The sequence below is a fragment of the Arachis hypogaea genome, chromosome 10 (assembly GCF_003086295.3).
Source record: "Arachis hypogaea cultivar Tifrunner chromosome 10, arahy.Tifrunner.gnm2.J5K5, whole genome shotgun sequence".
Classification (NCBI taxonomy): domain Eukaryota; kingdom Viridiplantae; phylum Streptophyta; class Magnoliopsida; order Fabales; family Fabaceae; genus Arachis; species Arachis hypogaea.
Window position 1 is genome coordinate 113587318 of NC_092045.1, and position 16312 is coordinate 113603629.

The following is a 16312-nucleotide window of genomic DNA, read 5'->3' on the forward strand; positions in this document are numbered from 1 at the left end:
ATATAAAAAAATAGCTATCATATATTTATATATTAATATATGTATTATTTAATTTATTTTTTTATATATATTTTATATTTTAATTTATATTTTATAGAAGTGGTTGATTTAGCAGGTGATTTTTTTTATATATGTAATATAGTCAAAAGAAAAATGAATAGTATCATTAGTGAAAGATTTGTTGGACCTTTAAACGTTTTGCACCAATTTTGATGTGCTAATATGTTGACGATTGGAAACAAAAAAAATCTGATAGCTGATAATTAGTGGCATCTATTTCTCATATTTTGACTAAAGTTTTTGTGATGTTACTTTCTTGTTTAGCAAATTGATTCTAAATATTTTGTAAAATGATTACCATTGTCCAGCCTAATAATTTGAGAAAAGCGATACTTTTGTAATGCAAAAACGTTTTTACCACTTTAAGCTTGAGAACAAATAGAAAAGCAAAGATAAAACGCTGCCATGAATGCATCATAAGGTTGACCACTAAAAGTAATAATCCAAAGATAGAAAATTATCCATTCCACTCGTTTTCCCACCTCATGCTTTAATTTAGTTCCCACTTTGAATCTCTTGGCTTCACTTTTCCATCTCTTATATATATTATATATACAACACAATCAAAAGGTGAGCCATTCTTCTTCAATTCCTTTAACTACTCATAGAAAATTAAAAAAAAAAAAGAAAAGAAAAGCAAAAGAAAATGAAGATGGCTCCCATGGGGTTGTTTGGATATCCTGCCATGACACTTTGTGTCGTAGTGATCTTAGCATTTGTTCCTTCTCAAGCCCACGGTTCTTTAGGTGTTAAAAACCTTAACGACGGTTTTTGTGCCACTTTTATTACTCCCCATGGGTACAAATGTGAGGAACATGAAGTAAGTGCTCTTTCTTTTTTGTAATTTTTTAAATGCCCATAACATTCTTGTCGCCTCATTTTTGTTTCCGGTATTCATAATCGAGAATGGTTAAATAATTCAATATTTTAGCTTTTTTTGTTAATCTTAAAACATATATGAATAATCACTTAAAAAAATTGTAGATTGATGTTATGTCATACATTCTTGCAATTGAAAACTAAAAATATCAAAAGTGTACATTAAAATTAGCTATCATTTATTTATGTATAAAAATATATGTAATTTAAATTATTTTTAATATATATTTTAATAGCTAATTTTAGAGTACATTAAATTATGTTCACGTGCGTGTACTTGAAAAAAGATTAAAAGTAGAGTGAAAAATAAACTCCTAAAAATTTATACTTTGGACATATTAGTCTATATGAAAAAAGTATCCATAATGTAGATACACTATTTTTATATCAGTCCCTTATAATTAAGATAAGAAAATTTTAATTTGAATTAATTTGTTTATGTTTATTATTCTAAAAGAGTTTATTAATATTCTTTTAGAAACTAATATATTCAAAATATAAATTTCAAAAACTTTATTTGTCACTTTAGTCAGATTAATCAACTAACTCAAAAAAAAAATTCTCCCTCAAAGGTTACAACCAAAGATGGATACATTCTTAGCTTGCAAAGAATCCCACAAGGTAGAACAAACGTTGGCAATGGCGGGGCCAAGAGGCCGCCGGTGATAGTACAGCACGGAGTCATGGTGGTAAGTTATATAAAATAATATTCTAATGGCTAATGTGAAAATTCAGATGCAGTTAATTTTATGTGAAATTGATAGTTAAGAATATAATAGATTTAACTAAATTGTCATGTATCGATTCTCAACTATCAATAAAGTTAATTTTTACTAAATAAGAATAAATTTTTTTTTTTAAAGATTAAAATTAAAACTGAATTTATGAGCTGCGAGACTTCTTTATTGTTATCATGGACTAAGATAGAAAAATGGTTTAATAAGTTGGATGGTGCAGGGAGGAATGTCATGGGTGCTGAGCCCCCCAAGTGAAAGCCTGCCCATGAATCTTGCAAATAGCGGCTTCGATGTGTGGATCTCTAACGCAAGAGGAACCGTTTATAGTCAAAAACACATCTCCCTCAACTCCGCTGACCCTGTAACCTTTTTACTTTTTACTTTCTCCAAAACATTAATTACAAAAATAACTTTATTAAACAATATTTCTCTCTTTTGAGACAGGCATATTGGGATTGGACTTGGGACGAAATGGTTGCTAATGATGTACCTGCGCTTTTTGATTATGTTTACAGCAAAACACATCAGAAGATTCATTATGTTGGCCACTCTTTGGTAATTCATCATCACCCCATCATTTTTTAAATGTGAAAACTCAAGTGCAGTCGATTTCACGTGAATTTGACTAAATTTTCATCTAATAGCTCTCAAATATCAACTTCACGTGAAGTCTGACTATTCACATTTTTTTTAAAAATTCATTGTAAAATCAATTTTATTTGTAACTAAGAAAAAGAATGTGTTTGGCAGGGAACTTTGGTAGCTCTAGTATCATTCTCTGAGAGGGATCCTGTGGTCATGGAGCGGATCAAATCAGCAGCATTGTTAAGCCCCATTGCCTATTTGAATCACATGACCACTCAACTTGTAAATGTTGCTGCTAGGGCTTTTATTGGCGAGGTAAATAATAAATAATAATCTAACTATTTTACAAAAATAATAATCTAACTAATTTTTATGTTTTCCAACAGATGACTGCCGTGTCTGGTCGTCCAGAATTTGATCCCAACGGGTACCAACATGAAACTTGGAATATAATTAATCGTTTAAAAATTTATTAGCATTTGACACACAAATTAATGAATTCTCAACAATGTTTTTTGCTAGAATAACTGTTCTTAACAATGTCAAGTCTCTCTGCATTACCCATCAGATCAACTGCGATGATATGTTGACTGCAATTGCTGGTAAAACTCTTTTGTATAATTATATTAATTTATTTAAAAAAATATATACTATGAAAAATACTAGAAAATTATCAGAATTTATTATTTTTAACTATTATAATAAATTCTAATAATTTTTTAGTATTTTTGTTATTCATAATTTTTTTATGTTTTATTATTAAAAAGAACAATTTTTGACTTTTAATTAAAAATATTCTTTACTATATAATATGATCCTTAATTTTATGGATTATTGTGGACATATTATCACATAATTTAAACTAAACTCTTTTAAAAAAAATTCAGGTGAAAATTGCTGCATGAATTCTTCAGTTGTTGATCGATTCTTGGACCATATTCAGCCAACAGCCACAAAGAATTTAATACACTTGTCTCAGAGTAAGATTTTACCAGCATAAAGTATACTTAAGGATCCTTATTGTTTCAGTTTTGTTTTTATTCTTTCAAAAGTATTTTAGATTTGTCCACCAATGTCTTAAAGTTGTTTTGATTATATCCCTAGATTTTTATGCCAAGTTACATATCATATAAATAAGTATGGAAAATTGGCTTTTAATTAATTAATATTAATTAAATTTTATTATAAATTATTTTTAAGCATTATGTTTTTGGAAAATTTAATATTTAAGTTTTAAAATTTAAATTAAAAAAATACTTTAAAAGATTAACTGATATTGGTCGACAAAATAAAATTATTTTAAAATTTTTCGATATTTTCATATGTTAGTGATAATTTGATACTGTTATTTTAGAAATTTTGTCATAGGCATTAGCTAATATCATAATTAAACCATATTTAAAATTTTAAAAACAAAATTAAAACAAATAAAATTATTAGAAACATATAATTATATTATAATTAGGTAATGTAAAAGAGACAAAAAAATTAATCAGTCTAAACAATATAAATTTATTTTATTTAATATTTATTTATTGTAGAATATATTAAATAAAATCAAAAATAATAAATTTTGACGATTTTTTATTAATATTTTTTTGTTACCAAATATTTTCGTCGTAATTAAACCTTGTGTGGATAATTTGGTGCAGGCGTTAGATTTGGCACTCTTTCAAAATTCAACTATGAATTGCCAGAGCTTAATCTTAAGAATTATGGAAGTTTGTTCCCTCCACGCTATGACCTTACCAAAATACCCGTTGACCTCCCAATCTTCATGAGCTACGGCGGCACCGACGCGCTCTCCGACGTCGTCGACGTGCAGAAATTACTGGACACCATGAGTAACCATGATGCAGACAAGTTGAGTGTTCAATACATCAAGAACTATGCTCATGCTGATTTTGTTATGGGCTACAATGCCAAGGAGATAGTCTATGATCATGTTATTGCATTCTTCAACAAGTATCAATAGTATGATAATTTTTTGTACCAATTTATGTTTTGTTTGTTGAGCAATCTCTGATGTTTTGTATGTAAATATTCTTTTATTGATTTCATCTTTTATATAAATATTCTTTAATATATACATTATAAATTTTTTTTGTCACAAATTTTCATTCACTTATCATATTGAAAAAGCAATTAGTTTGAAGTTGAACTAATTAATCCTAAAATAAACTACCATATTGTAAATAATTGGCTGATTTTGATTGAGAAAAATTAATTCTTTGATTGAATTCAGGATTGGAAATTGTATGAATGACTAAGGGAAGATTTTGGGGAAAAAAATATAATTAATTACAAATTAAAAACTGAATTTTTAGAATTCTTTTACCCCATTAATGTATGAATGACTAAGGGAAGATTTTGGGGAAAAAAATATAATTAATTACAAATTAAAAACTGAATTTTTAGAATTCTTTTACCCCATTAATGTATACTCTTTATTTTAACTTCTGTATTTTGCATATCACAAATATTATTTCTTTTTTTTTTTTATTATTACTATATATAAACAACTTCAATATGCTCTTTAAAATGAAATATAAAATTTTAAGTATATATAATAATCTAAAATTATCTTATTTAGTTTTAACATCTATAATTACACATTTATTACATCTGATATTACTTAATTATTCGAACAATAATTAATGAATATAAAATTAGATAACTTTAGACTGATTTTTATTGTCTTTTAAATATTTGTAATGATTTTATTAGTTAATTCTTTAAATTTTAATAAGAATAAGCTAAAATTTTTATTTAATGTAAATTAGTATAAGCAACAACCATTAAAAAGTATTTTAGAAAACGTAACATTTCCATTTAATTATTATCTGTCATTAATATTAAAAATTGTAACCATCCCACTATCTTTTCCTAAAGATTTGATCCATAATAACTTGGTTTCAACTCCAAGTTTAAAACAACCTTCACCCACCACAGAATGCTTTGCGGCCAATCAAATACTGAAAACAGAGGATGCTTCACCACATTGCACCATTCTTATTTTGGCCTCTAATCAAAAGAGACACCCAAAGTTAGGTTGACCCAATCATATTTAACCCTTTTTTTTTATATATATATTTACCAACAAATCACAAATAATGCTAATAACTCTGTAGTCAAGTGGCAAAATCAACTGAAATATAGATGCTTATATAGCTAAAAATTTCGGTTTTGAGTCTAAGAACCAAAAAAAATAAAAATAAAAGCACTATTTACCTAAGAGTCTTTTATACTGTTAGGCTATAGTAAGAAGAGTCTGATTTTGATATACTCATAACGTAAAATATTTTATACGGTTATTCAATCACTTTTATATTTTGGGATAGTTATTTACGTGCTCAATATAAAAAATAATTATTTTTATTGACGTAATATTACGTAATTAGATTTACGTGTAAAATTGTTTTATACGGACAATATATCAAAATTAAATTCTATTTAAAAAAAAGTAGGGATATCCTAGATATTCCTCAAAGATACTAAAAAAATGGTATTATTTTTAACATATGATAGCATTAGGGAAATGATTAATAAGCTATAAATATGTAGAATTCTCTCTATATCATTTTGCCTATAAATATGAATGAAAGAAACAAAGCTCAAACAGAACCGAGGTAGAGAAACCAAAGAAGTAGGGTAAGCAAAAAGAAGAAAAATGGTGGGGCATAAGAACACAATTTTCTTAGTGCTGGTTGCTACCTTGATGGCAAAGGAGGCATTGGCTGCTCAACATGTTGTTGGTGGAAGCCAAGGCTGGGATCAATCCACAGACTTTAATTCTTGGATTTCAGGCCAAACATTTCAGGTTGGAGATCAACTTGGTATGTGCTTTTGTTCTCTACATTTTCTTAAGGCATATCTTCTAGAATATAAATAGCGAGTCAAGTCTCAAAAAGTAGTTTACGAGAGTCTCTGAGATTTTAATTGCATCAATTGCGTTTTTGAAATTGACAAAAATACACTATATTTAATATTTAACAGCGTAATGAGTCACTTAATGTAAAAGAACTGAAAAACCAAGTACTGAGAGACGTAATTGGTCTAATTGAAATCTCAAACAATTTGATTACGAATATCTTTTATATCTAGAAGACAGATTCAAAATCTTTTAGCATATTTAAAAATTGATGATTGTGATTAATGATTATCCTCATTTTTTTTCCAGTTTTCAAGTACTCTTCATTGCACAGTGTGGTTGAGCTAGGAAGTGAGAGTGCCTATAAGAATTGTGATCTTAGCAGTGCAGTGAAGACAATGAACAGTGGCAATGATGTGGTTAAATTGAACAAACCAGGCACAAGGTACTTCACTTGTGGTACCTTAGGCCACTGTGGCCAAGGCATGAAGGTCAAGATTACAATTGGGAATGGAGCTTCTTCCCCTTCATCCTCACCATCTTCGTCGTCGTCGTCATCTTCATCTTCTGCTGCTATTTCTGCTGCTTTGACATCTCAGGGCTTTGCCTCTTTTGCAGTACTCATTGTTGCATTTTCAGTGTCCACCATGCTTTCCTTGTTTTAAATGAAGTATGGATTATGAACTATAAGCTATGTCTATATGTGTATGTATATTGTTAACCATAACTTTCTTTATGCTTTGCTACTTTGAGCTTTTTCATTTTATGTATTTTCCTTGGAATATTAGAATTCCCTTTGATAGAAATATATTTTATAATTGATTATGGTATATTTTACTATGCAAGAATGAAGTATAAAATTACAAAAGATTTTGTGTGGAAATAAAAAACATTGTTACACTTTATGGTGCCACACACACAGAACTTAAAAGGGGTTAGCTTATTTTAAATCAAATTGAATAAAGAAGTGGACATTTATAAATACAAAAAATTAGTTAATAAGCAATCATATAAAAAATATGTTTGGTATTTATAAAAGAATTTAATTATATTACTATAAGAAAATTAATTATTCTGTCATAACATATTTAATTAATTTAAAACATTTAATTATTTTAAATAAGCATTATCTAAAATGATTGGGCATAAAGCATCTTAGATAACATTTTAAGTTTGTCATCAAATCTCAGGACTCAACTCTAAAAAATATGCAAAATACCGTTGTATAAATAATTAAATATACAAATATAAAACTCTTTATAATTATAATCTTCTAATTTTTTTGTTATCAAACTCAGAATTGACAACTAACAACTATGAATCAAAATCCCAATTTCTTGCTAAAGTCTAACAACAAACTCAACAATAATTGCATCAAGCAATACTTAATCAAGAATCTTTTTTTCCCTTCTTGTTTGTTTTCCATTGTAAGAGATGGTATTATTTAGGCATCACCATATTGATACAAATTATATATATGGAAAGAATAGCAAAAATTGAATATGGTTTTACATGCCTGTTGTAACTTACCCATCTTTGAATAACTGTAAAAAATCTCAAGTAATGATACAAAGGTATACAAACTCATAAAAATTAACAAAAAATAACTTATTGTGTGATAGAAAAATGAGACTTGCCCCACAGAGAAGCTGCTTGGGATAATGGAATTTCAATGATTAAGGCAAATTAGAACTTGATTCAGTTCCTCTTTTTTGATTTTGCAAGATGAGGAAACACTGACAATATATTGTGTGCTAGTAGATCCTGCCTTGTCAATATTCCAATTACAGGAGATACCTGTGAGGAGACAATATTATATGATTAGTCATTCACATAATAATATTTAAACAAGGTGGGAAACTCAGGTGCAGTCGATTAATTGATAGCCGTTAGATGATTTGACTGGTTTGACTAAATTTTCATCTAATGACACTAAGTTATCAACTTTAAAAATCGAAGTTGAAGAATGGATTAGTGAACTTGACTTACCCCGGATGCTTGATACTTGGGAACAACAAGAAGATGTCGTAGTCCAACTTGTCTGAAGAGAACCATGGCTTTTGCAACTGACATACTCTCCAAAACCGTAAAAGGAGTTGTGTTAGTAAGAGGATGAAGATCAACATACATCTCCATTTCATCTCTTGTTATAGCCACCTCTTCAATCTTCCCTTCTCTCTCTGCAAGCTCAACCCATGTAAACTTCTCCCTCACCTCCCATTCCTCTCTCCTCCTTGCCTCCTTCAAGAACCACCTCTTCTTCAGCACTTGGATCAGATGTGCTCTCAGGATCATTCCATGCAGTTCTCTTGCTTCCGTTACAAGCCTCGTCGGCGGCACCACCCCATCATCCACCACAGGGAAACCGTTATGAGTTGTGTTCCTCAACGCTTCAACGATGTTGCAAACTTTCTCTACCCCTCGGAGAGTAACCACTGCTGGCTTCACATCAACAAGCTCTCCCACTGTTAGGTTCCTCATCCATGGCTCCGGGTTTGAATCCATGAAAGGGAGGCCTTTAAGGTGCAGAATGATCTCATATATGCTTGGGTTGAAACTGTCCCCAACTGTTTTGGCTATCAAGAGAACAAACATGGTGATTGGGAGTAAAAGAAGGTTGTTGGTTAATTCGAGAAAGATGACACAGAGTGAGACAGTCATCCTCATGGAACCGGCCATAAGCGAGGCTGCACCGAGAACGGCAAACAATCCATGATCAATGTTTGTGTGAGGCCCCATGAGCATGGCGAGAAGGCGGCCGTAGCCGGAGCCCATGAGAATTATGGGAAGGAAGAGGCCGGAGGGGACGGCTATGCCGAAGGTGACTAGTCCTAAGATGCAATAGAGTGCAAAGAAGATTAGGATAGAGGATGGCTGGAATTCATTAGGTGTGTTGGAAGAGAATATGTTTCGAACGGCGTCGTCGTTGGTGGTGAGGAGCAGAGTGGCAAGATCATTGTAGTGCCCGTCTGGGCAGTTGAATTGTTTGTAATTTCCAGACCTTCCGTTGGTGGGGCAAATGGATTTTGGAAGCGATGGATCACAAGGACTGCATTTGGCAAGGAATGGCAGACCATATTGGCATGCTGATGTGAACAATGCTACTGAAAGACTCAGTAGCAGCTTATAAATTTTTCCTTTCCTGCAAAATTGGAACTAGTTACTACTTAGTATTCACACTGTTAGAGATATTGGCTCTTCCTATTAGTTTAAACTTTTGAGACAAGTAGTTTTATGTGGTATCAGAATTTTATATCCAAAAGGTCAAGAAGAGTTCACTCGAGCCCAAAAGTAAAAACAAGATCTATACAAAAATTAAGCAAACCCAAAAGAGATTCTTATTCGAAGAAAAGTGTTAGAGATATAACCATTCATGTTGATGTTGTCTTCTCCTATCAACTTAAACTTTTGAGATAAATACTTTCATGATACACATAACATACACTGTCAGAGATATTGACTCTTTTTATCAGTTTAAACTTTTGGAATGAATAATTTTATCACATAGTATCAAAACTTTATGTACAAAAGGTCAGGAAGAGTTTGCCCAAAATTTAAAAAGAAAATAGCATAAGACAAATAAAAAAAAAGAAAAAAATTTATGCAAAAATCAAATAAATCCAAAAAAAATCTTACTTAAAGAAAAGTGATTTAAACTTTTGAGATATGTACTCTCATGACACACACAATATACATTGAGTTGAATGATACTAATTACTTGTTTAATAACTTTGAAAACACTAGTTTTGACACTTGGGGAATCAAATTATAGATGGAGATTTCAATTTTATGTTGAGAGTGATTTCAGGTATGAAAGAGAGATTGTTACTTACTGATTAATGAGATTGTAGAGCCTGAGGACCTTGTGGAGAACATGGTTATAAAGGCTTCCCAAAACGCCTCCAATGACTCCAATTAAGGCAACAGGGATAATATCCATAACATGGTAACTCACACTAACATTGCTCACATCAAACATTATAAGCCCTCCTTCACCAAAAAGACCACACTTCCCTTCATGGCACAGTTCAATGAAAGCTCTTAGAATAACCACCACCACAGCAGTGCTGAAGAAAGTTCTCCAAAGCAATGCACTTCTCCACCAAGTTGCCACCTCTTCAAGAGCAAACAGGACTCCGCCTACAGGGGCCCTGAAAGCCGCGCAAACACCCGAAGATGCGCCGCAGGTAATCAGATCACGGCGGTCGCGGTCGTTGTTAAAGTATCGCAGCCACCGCCACTTGATCCGGTAGTTGTCAGGGCCTCCTTGGCCTAACAAGGAAGCAATGCAGCTTCCAATATGTACCAATGGCCCTTCTTTTCCTAAATCTAGCCCTGCAGCAACAGCTCCAATGCTTCCAATAATCTGCAAGAGACTAACAAAATTAGTCTTAAAATCAGTCATTATATATTTATATATCTTAGTTTAAATTTTACTGATTTATAGGTGTAAATTCTAACAAATATAAATGCAAATTGTATATTTTATGTGCACAAATCTTTGTACTGATTTCAGAAATTAGTGGCACCACAAACGGAAATGTTGTCCACGATATATAAATTAATAGAAAAATCCTTAGAGGTCAGTTGTGCTTATGAACAGAACAAAAAGGAGACCAATAGAAAGAAAAACTACTTATCCATTTTCATTTTTTCGATGCAGAAATGCTCAATAAAAAACAAGCTAAGAAAAAAACAAATAAAATAAAATTTGGACTGCATCAATAATTGACTCTCCCCTTTATTCATCCATCCATGACCATCATCCTTTATGAACCAATCTCATCATTATTCTCAAACCCCAAAAGCCTCCAAAACAGAGCTCAAAGGGAAAACAAATCTGCTTTGTTTGTTTTGAATCATTCTGAAGTGGAAGAATTTTGGCAGTAACCAACCACAATAAAGAATAAAAAAAATTAAATAAACTAACCTTGACAAACAATGTTGTGGCACCGTACATGTTGGGAGTATCAACACCATTAAGATAAGCTTTGATTTCTGGTATTCCAGGCCCAGCTGCTGTTGGTGCAAAACACACACAGAGAATTGCAGCAACGAACGTTAATAGGAAATTAACACCCGTGAAATATAGAAAACCTGCCATGTACCTGTCACCATAGATTCACAGTTACTACCTCCGATTCACTTTCGCTGTTACCGTACAAAAAATTAAAAACAATTTTTAATAGGTAAAAACTCAGCTGCACACTTTACTTCAGGTGAAATTGATAGGTGAAAGTCTTAAATAATTTGACAGATTTGATTAAATTATCATCTAACGAATCTCAATTATCAATTTCATTAACTGTATCTGAATTTTCACCTTCTGAATTTTCACCTTTCTGTTCGATCAGAACCTACTCACAGTTCTATGGATTAAAACTGTTCATCTTCTATAAAAAAGTTTGGTAATAATTTCTTTTTTATTTTAATTCTAAAAAAAAATATTGATCTTGCCTTTCTTTGTGGATGTACTGAACGACGGCAAGAAGCTTGTATCCTGCAATGTTCTCAATGGCAAGATTGATGAGAGTGGCGATGACGCCGGTGAGAAGACCAACAAGAAACGCGAGCGACCATTTCAAGAATATGTACTGCAACACCTGAGCTCTTGACCTTGTTCTCCAATCTTGCTTGAACAGATCATTCTCATTGATCCTGCACACATATCAGAATTAGCTCGAAGTTGGTTGAAATGATGTGACAAAACTCTGTTCAAACCTGCAGAGTTGAATGGTAAAATAGTGGTTAATTTTCTTACTCGTAGTCCAAGCTTTCTATGTAGGAAACTTTGGCGCCAACGAGTGCGAGTGGATTGGAAGAGAGAGTTCTGTTTCTCTTGAGAAGTGGCTCGTGTAATGGATTGGGAGTGTTATTGGTATTGGTGTTGCTTTCTGGATCTCTTTCTTCAACGCCTTGAACTTCTTCCTCCATGTTCATGCTGCAATTGCTTTCATCTCCCATGAATATTGAGAAATCTGTGAAGTTCGGGATTGATCTAATGAAAAGGTTGGAGAATGGAAAACGCAAATGAAATGAAATGATTGATGTGAACTGGAGACTCTTTGGGCGGGGTGGAGTCTATATGACTACATCTCCATTTGTATTTTTGTCTTACTATTTTTTTATCTGGTAGCATTTGTTTTGAGATACTTGGAATTTAATATTATGTTTGTTGGCGTAGAAATACAGTATTTTCAAAAAATACAGACATAGAAGATTAAATTTTTGAGGATAGAGACTCACACTTTATTAATATTTTATATCTAAAATATCCAATTTCAATTAATTGATTCTAACTTTATTCTTTCTGTAAATTACATTAGAATTTCATTTTTATTTGAGTCTCTCTCTTTTACTTTACACTAAACATAATACTATGATTTATTTCCATCTCTGTCTCTCAGTTTCAATTTCTCAGTCTCTATCTCTCTTTCAAACGCTATAAATCTCAGAAATTCAGAATAGAGGCTGAGAGAATAAGATTGAATTAAGTCTATATATTATATTTAATTTAAAATAAATATAAAAATTAAGGGATAAATTTAAAATTTAAAAAGTTAAATGAATATATTTTTTATAAAAAATATTAAAACTTCAGTTTTTGTCTTTCAAATTTTAGTCCTCTGCATTCCTATTTTTTAGAAGTATTAAAAGTACTCAAATTTTAGGAACGAAAAATAAAATTTTAGTTCCAATTATCAAATACAATACTAAATCTTAGTTTTTAGTCTCAGTCTCCCTAATTAAACGATACCTTATTCTTTTGTCAGTAATTAATCATTAATATTTAAAAATATAAATTAAAATATTTTATTAGAATATTATATAAAAAAATTAAATTAATAACTAAAAGTGATAATAAAAAAAATAAATTCTTATAACTTTTATAATTTAGTTTTTTGGTATTGTTAATTATTGCGAAGAACTTGACATATTTACAAGAATGGATCATATTTGCGTAATATTTATTTTTTTATATTGCAAGTTATATCTTTAAACTATAGATATATTAAAAGAGAGTTAATTATCATGTTAATAAAAATGAGAGAAAATGTAGAAAAAAAAATTATAGTCAAATTTAATTTTTTTTATTAAATATTTGTTTACTCGCCTCTTTTATCTACATTTATCAAGATCGAATTTTAAATCTAAATACATATTACTCATCTTTTTTTATGGTCATTAAGAAAATTATCACTGATTTAGATTTTTTTTTCTTAACTGAAATCTTGGATATTTATCTGGTATGTGATTTTAGATCATCAGATGTTTATTTGAATGTTAATATGAATTAAAATAATTAAAAAAATCGTCCAATCTTGATTAATTAATAAATAGTTAATTTTTTTGTTAAATTCTTATTTGTAATTTTTTTTTTGTAAATATAAACGAAAAACATATATAATGGGAATGCCAACCTATTATGGCACTAATTAACTTGGAGTGAAAGGTTAACTTAAGAATTCTAAGCCGCTAATTAACTTGCACTTCTTTAAAATAAAAGATGAAAATTTATAATTCTTGCTGGATAAATTAAAGATTAATGTTCCCTAAATACATATGATGAAAAGACATACATATTTGGTTATTATATATCTAAGATTTTTTGCTTGTGTTTATCTAATTATGGACCTCCCACCCCCAAATAATGGCACATGGTGGGCATAAAATTTATGGTATAATTGAGGATAAAATTTAGGGAGTAGGGACCAAATGAAATTGTCACACAAAGTTAATTGAGACGTGAAATTGACACCTAAGTTTGAATAATATTCGTCTTAAACTCTTTCTTGAGTAAAATAAAATCAAATTATTAAACCTACTCCACACTTGATGGACTTACTTTGCCTTATTTTATAAGGTGTGTACTAATCATATAATAATATTATATTATCCACGTGACAATGATTGAGAGGAATAGATGACTTTGTAATTTCTATATATTTTATCACCGATGTAATTTATACATTAACTGTAGATTATTATAATATAGTAGATAATGTTATATTTATATCAAAATCAATCACAAAAAATAATTATTAATATAAAATATATATTAAAATATAAATATATATTAAAAATAAATTAAATTATATATATTTATATATAAATATATTAATGACTAATTTTAACGATTAATTTTAATAGACAAATAATATTGTTGAATATATTGCTAATGAAATATCAATTGGATTGGTCAAATGCGTTTTTTCCAAGTTGTAAGATTGTGTCCGAATTTGATGGCTATTGGGTTTTATTTATTTATTCACTAATGTCAGTTCCAGCTAAAAATCAGCTAAATTTTTATGTGTGAATTCAAAATTTTTATATAGATAATGTTTATGTTAGGTATTAGAATATATTTTTTTTTGTAAATTAGATGATTCTGAATCTATTTTTTAATTTATTATGTTTTAGGCATTTAAAAAAAGAAAGAGGATGAAGAGACGGAAACTAATTGAATTATTTTTCGTGATTCACGTTGCAATGATACTGAACGTATAATATCTCCTCCTAATTTAAATATGATAAAACATTTAATAACCAATATTTTAAATTATAAATAAATAAAATTAATTACTATATTTATAATTAACTAAGTTGTTCATTATTGGTTGATTTGAAGATGGTTTATATGCTTTTCTTTATTTATTATGATAATATCACAATATGAGATTAAAATAAATATTTGTTTGAGTGCATGATGACACCACTTGATCATATAAAACTCTTAAAGAATTTAAGACATTGCTTAGCAATTTGTATAAACTAGGAGCTTCACAAACACTGCCGTGTTCGTATCGCCACTTTTCTATAATTTTTTTCAAAGTTTAATTATTATATATTAATAATTAAAAATTACATTATACTTTGTTAAATGCTTAAAGTAATAGATAATATACTTGAGTGATGATTAGAATTAGATATAAAAATAGGATAAGAAAAGAAAAGACAAAAAAAAGAAAGCAACATAAAGGTATGAACTAAAAAGTGCATAGTAGGAGTATTAATATAGGAGAATTGATTGGAGAATTTTCACTGTTTTAATCCTATTTACTAATAAAATTCTAAATTTGACATTATACCAAAAAGGGAAGAAAGGATTGAATTACAAAGCTAGGTGGTTATAAAATTATGAAAATAAAGCAACTATCTGGAGGATATTTCACTATTTCTGGGAAATTTTTTGTCTTTTACGGCAACAAATGCTATCCGTTTTTTGAAACGAACAATTGTTACTTGAGCTAGCTAAGAGCTGCAAATATGGAAAAAAAAAATTGAACTGTGAATCATGTTATAAGAATTGAATTAGTTTAATTTAGAAATTAAACTTATATAGACTGATAGTTATATTGGTTTGAATTTAATCCACCACCAAACCTTCTCGCTCTCTTTATACTAATATCAAAAAGGCAAATTAGTTTTGTTTTTTTTTTTAACTCAAATCAATTCAACGAGCTATGAACTATGATCAAGTCTCTTATTACAAAAATGATAATTTTTTAGAAAAGAAACAAATAATACAAATCCATAAAAATTTTATATCAAATAAATTCTCATTTTTTTTCTCTAATTCCAATTAAGAGTATCTTTTTTTCTTGGAAAATTTAAACTGCTATCTTACCTTTAACTATAACATGGTTGAAAAGTAAAAACTGTATATACAAGAAATATATCTCACTAGGAAGAAGAAGAGGAAGTAGACAATGCTTTTAAGAAAACCTTTTGCATGCACATGACTAAATTTGAATCTTTGAGACTTGATTAAGCCAACAAATGAAATGATCACTCGACTAACTCAAATTGATTACCAACGTAAATAGTTGATCTTGGGAATAACCACATCTAATAATTCTTCTTTGTAGTGTATATATCTTTCTTCTCTATGTTACTTATTGAGTCTCTCTTGATTTTGGAAAAAACTATCATTTTTTATTCAGTTGATGAAGCTGTAGACTTTGGTGGATATTCAATGCAAGAAAGAGGAAGAAGACACAAGACTAGAAGAGTCATGTGTGGATTCGATTCCATATATATGCGAGGAAGTAAATGTATAGGGCATGCATTTCTTTCTTTTTTTTTTCATTATTTTGATTTAGTCAATATGATCATACTCGTAAATATTAAAAATTAATTATTGGTATAAAATATATATTAAAATAAAAAATACATATTA

The 16312-nt window shown here is 29.6% G+C and overlaps 3 protein-coding genes across 3 annotated transcripts; 2 read left to right on the top strand and 1 right to left on the bottom strand.

Moving 5' to 3' along the window:
- The first annotated feature begins 620 nt into the window (after positions 1 to 620).
- Positions 621 to 4375, top strand: LOC112716774 (triacylglycerol lipase 2). The gene is made up of 9 exons (XM_025768770.3): positions 621 to 880; positions 1512 to 1628; positions 1897 to 2037; positions 2121 to 2231; positions 2427 to 2576; positions 2648 to 2688; positions 2784 to 2863; positions 3149 to 3241; positions 3914 to 4375. Exons 1-9 carry the CDS (start codon positions 707 to 709, stop codon positions 4234 to 4236), a joined length of 1230 nt encoding a protein of 409 aa, XP_025624555.1. The 5' UTR covers positions 621 to 706; the 3' UTR covers positions 4237 to 4375.
- Positions 4376 to 5377: 1002 nt separating this feature from the next.
- LOC112716777 (mavicyanin) lies at positions 5378 to 6962 on the top strand. Its single transcript, XM_025768772.3, has 2 exons — positions 5378 to 6097; positions 6442 to 6962. Exons 1-2 carry the CDS (start codon positions 5932 to 5934, stop codon positions 6795 to 6797), a joined length of 522 nt encoding a protein of 173 aa, XP_025624557.1. The 5' UTR covers positions 5378 to 5931; the 3' UTR covers positions 6798 to 6962.
- Positions 6963 to 7517: 555 nt separating this feature from the next.
- Positions 7518 to 12284, bottom strand: LOC112716775 (chloride channel protein CLC-b). Its single transcript, XM_025768771.3, has 6 exons — positions 11894 to 12284; positions 11590 to 11790; positions 11063 to 11240; positions 9966 to 10498; positions 8122 to 9274; positions 7518 to 7929 (listed from the first exon to the last, which is right to left on the bottom strand). The coding sequence occupies exons 1-6, from the start codon at positions 12094 to 12096 to the stop codon at positions 7831 to 7833; spliced, it is 2367 nt and encodes a 788-aa protein (XP_025624556.1). The 5' UTR covers positions 12097 to 12284; the 3' UTR covers positions 7518 to 7830.
- Positions 12285 to 16312: the final 4028 nt, after the last annotated feature.